We start from the raw sequence: 1,514 nt of genomic DNA on the forward strand, positions 1-1,514 counted from the left end.
GCCGGGGGGGGGGGGGGGGGGGGGGCTGAGTATAAAACACAACAGCTCTGGGGCAGAGGAGGGGGAACACTGGATTATAATACTTCTGCTCCCCCATCCCAGCCTCAGAAGGATGCATGTGAGGGGGCCATATAGGCTGGCTGGAAGCCCAGAGACATTCCAGTGGAAACCATAGGCCATGAGGGTCACCCACCCCCACACAGAACCCAGGCATCCCGGTTCCCAGCCAGCCCCTCTGAAGAGAACCCAAGTGTCTGGTGTCTATGCCCACCCCCAGGGATCCCCCCCTCCACCTCTGTGAGGAGGTCCACATTCAAACCCTTCCCTACTGCCCAATCAGCATTTCTCCTCCCCACACCTCCCCTTTAACCCTTTCTGAGCCAGGGCCAGGGAGCATCCTCAGCCACAACCACCTACCAAACACATGGGAGGCTGGATACCTGGGTTCTTTCCCCAGCTATAGAAGGGAGACAGCAGGGTGGTTGATTGTGGGCCGGATGCCTGGGTTCTGTTCTCATTCTGGGAGAGGAGGCAAAGGTAGTGGGCCGAGATCTCCCCTCCTCCCCCAGGGAGAAGCCCAGACGCCTGGGTTCTCTGGGAGGGAAGGGGGGGCTAGGGCTGAGGGAAGGGGGGGCAGGAGCCCGGACGCCTGGATTCCATCTGGGGAAGCCCCACACACACTCTCCCTTCCTCCCTCCGGAGATGGAACCCAGTTGCCCGGGGTCCCAGCCCCGCCTGCTCAAACTCCCAGGCCCCGCTCACCGCCCACCAGACCAATCCACGAAGGACACCTGGGTTCTCTGGGAGGGGGTGGGAGCCAGGACGCCCGGGTTCCCCGGAAGGGAGGCGGGCCTGGGAACCGGACGCCTCCGTCCCGTGTCCGCTAGCCTGCGGTGACGCTCAAGCCACAGGGTCACTGGCTCGGAGGAAGGAGCCTGGCATCGGCCCATCCAGCTCCGTCCGCGGAAACCTCCGCGCTGCTGACGTCCCTGTTGGCACCTCTCCTGTCCAATCAGATCCCGGAGGCCGGGGCCAAGTCCCGCCCACTCCCTTAACCTGGAGGCTGGGCGACGGACGCCAGCATTCCCGGAAGGGGTAGAGGCTGGGCGTAGGGTTGCGTTCCTTGGCTCCCAGCCGTCCTCTTGCGAGATTAGGGATTCCCGTTGTCCAATAGCACCGCAGGGAGGGCGGACCCCTCTCTGATTGACTTCTGTGCCTTGCTGAGGAAGGGAGCGGAGCTGTCACCGCGCCCGTTCATTGGCTCCGTATACAAGCCAGCAACCCCCAGCGCGCCCTCTGATTAGCTCCCCCTCTCGCTGGGGGGCGGGCCTGAGCGGCTACAGCGCACGCTAATTGGCTGTCCTCCGGGGGAGCGGGACCCGGAGCTTTGAACTGACCGGCCCGCGGGAAGACTAAAGAATCATTGGCAGCGATGGCGGCGCAGCGTGGGTGGGAGTGAGTCCAGTTCGGGGGAGGGAGGGCATATGGTAACTTCCAACCTGAAAAAAGTTCCC

The 1,514-nt window shown here is 63.7% G+C and overlaps 1 protein-coding gene across 1 annotated transcript in view; it reads left to right on the forward strand.

Annotated features, from left to right (window-relative positions):
• The first annotated feature begins 1,432 nt into the window (after nucleotides 1-1,432).
• ZWINT (ZW10 interacting kinetochore protein) overlaps nucleotides 1,433-1,514 on the forward strand; it is a 4,382-nt gene continuing 4,300 nt past the window's right edge. The window contains exon 1 of the mRNA XM_025213657.1: nucleotides 1,433-1,449. Coding sequence (XP_025069442.1) covers nucleotides 1,433-1,449 — 17 coding nt within the window. The remainder of the gene's footprint in view (nucleotides 1,450-1,514) is intronic.

Source organism: Alligator sinensis, unplaced genomic scaffold (genome assembly GCF_000455745.1).
Source record: "Alligator sinensis unplaced genomic scaffold, ASM45574v1 scaffold137_1, whole genome shotgun sequence".
NCBI classification, from domain to species: domain Eukaryota; kingdom Metazoa; phylum Chordata; order Crocodylia; family Alligatoridae; genus Alligator; species Alligator sinensis.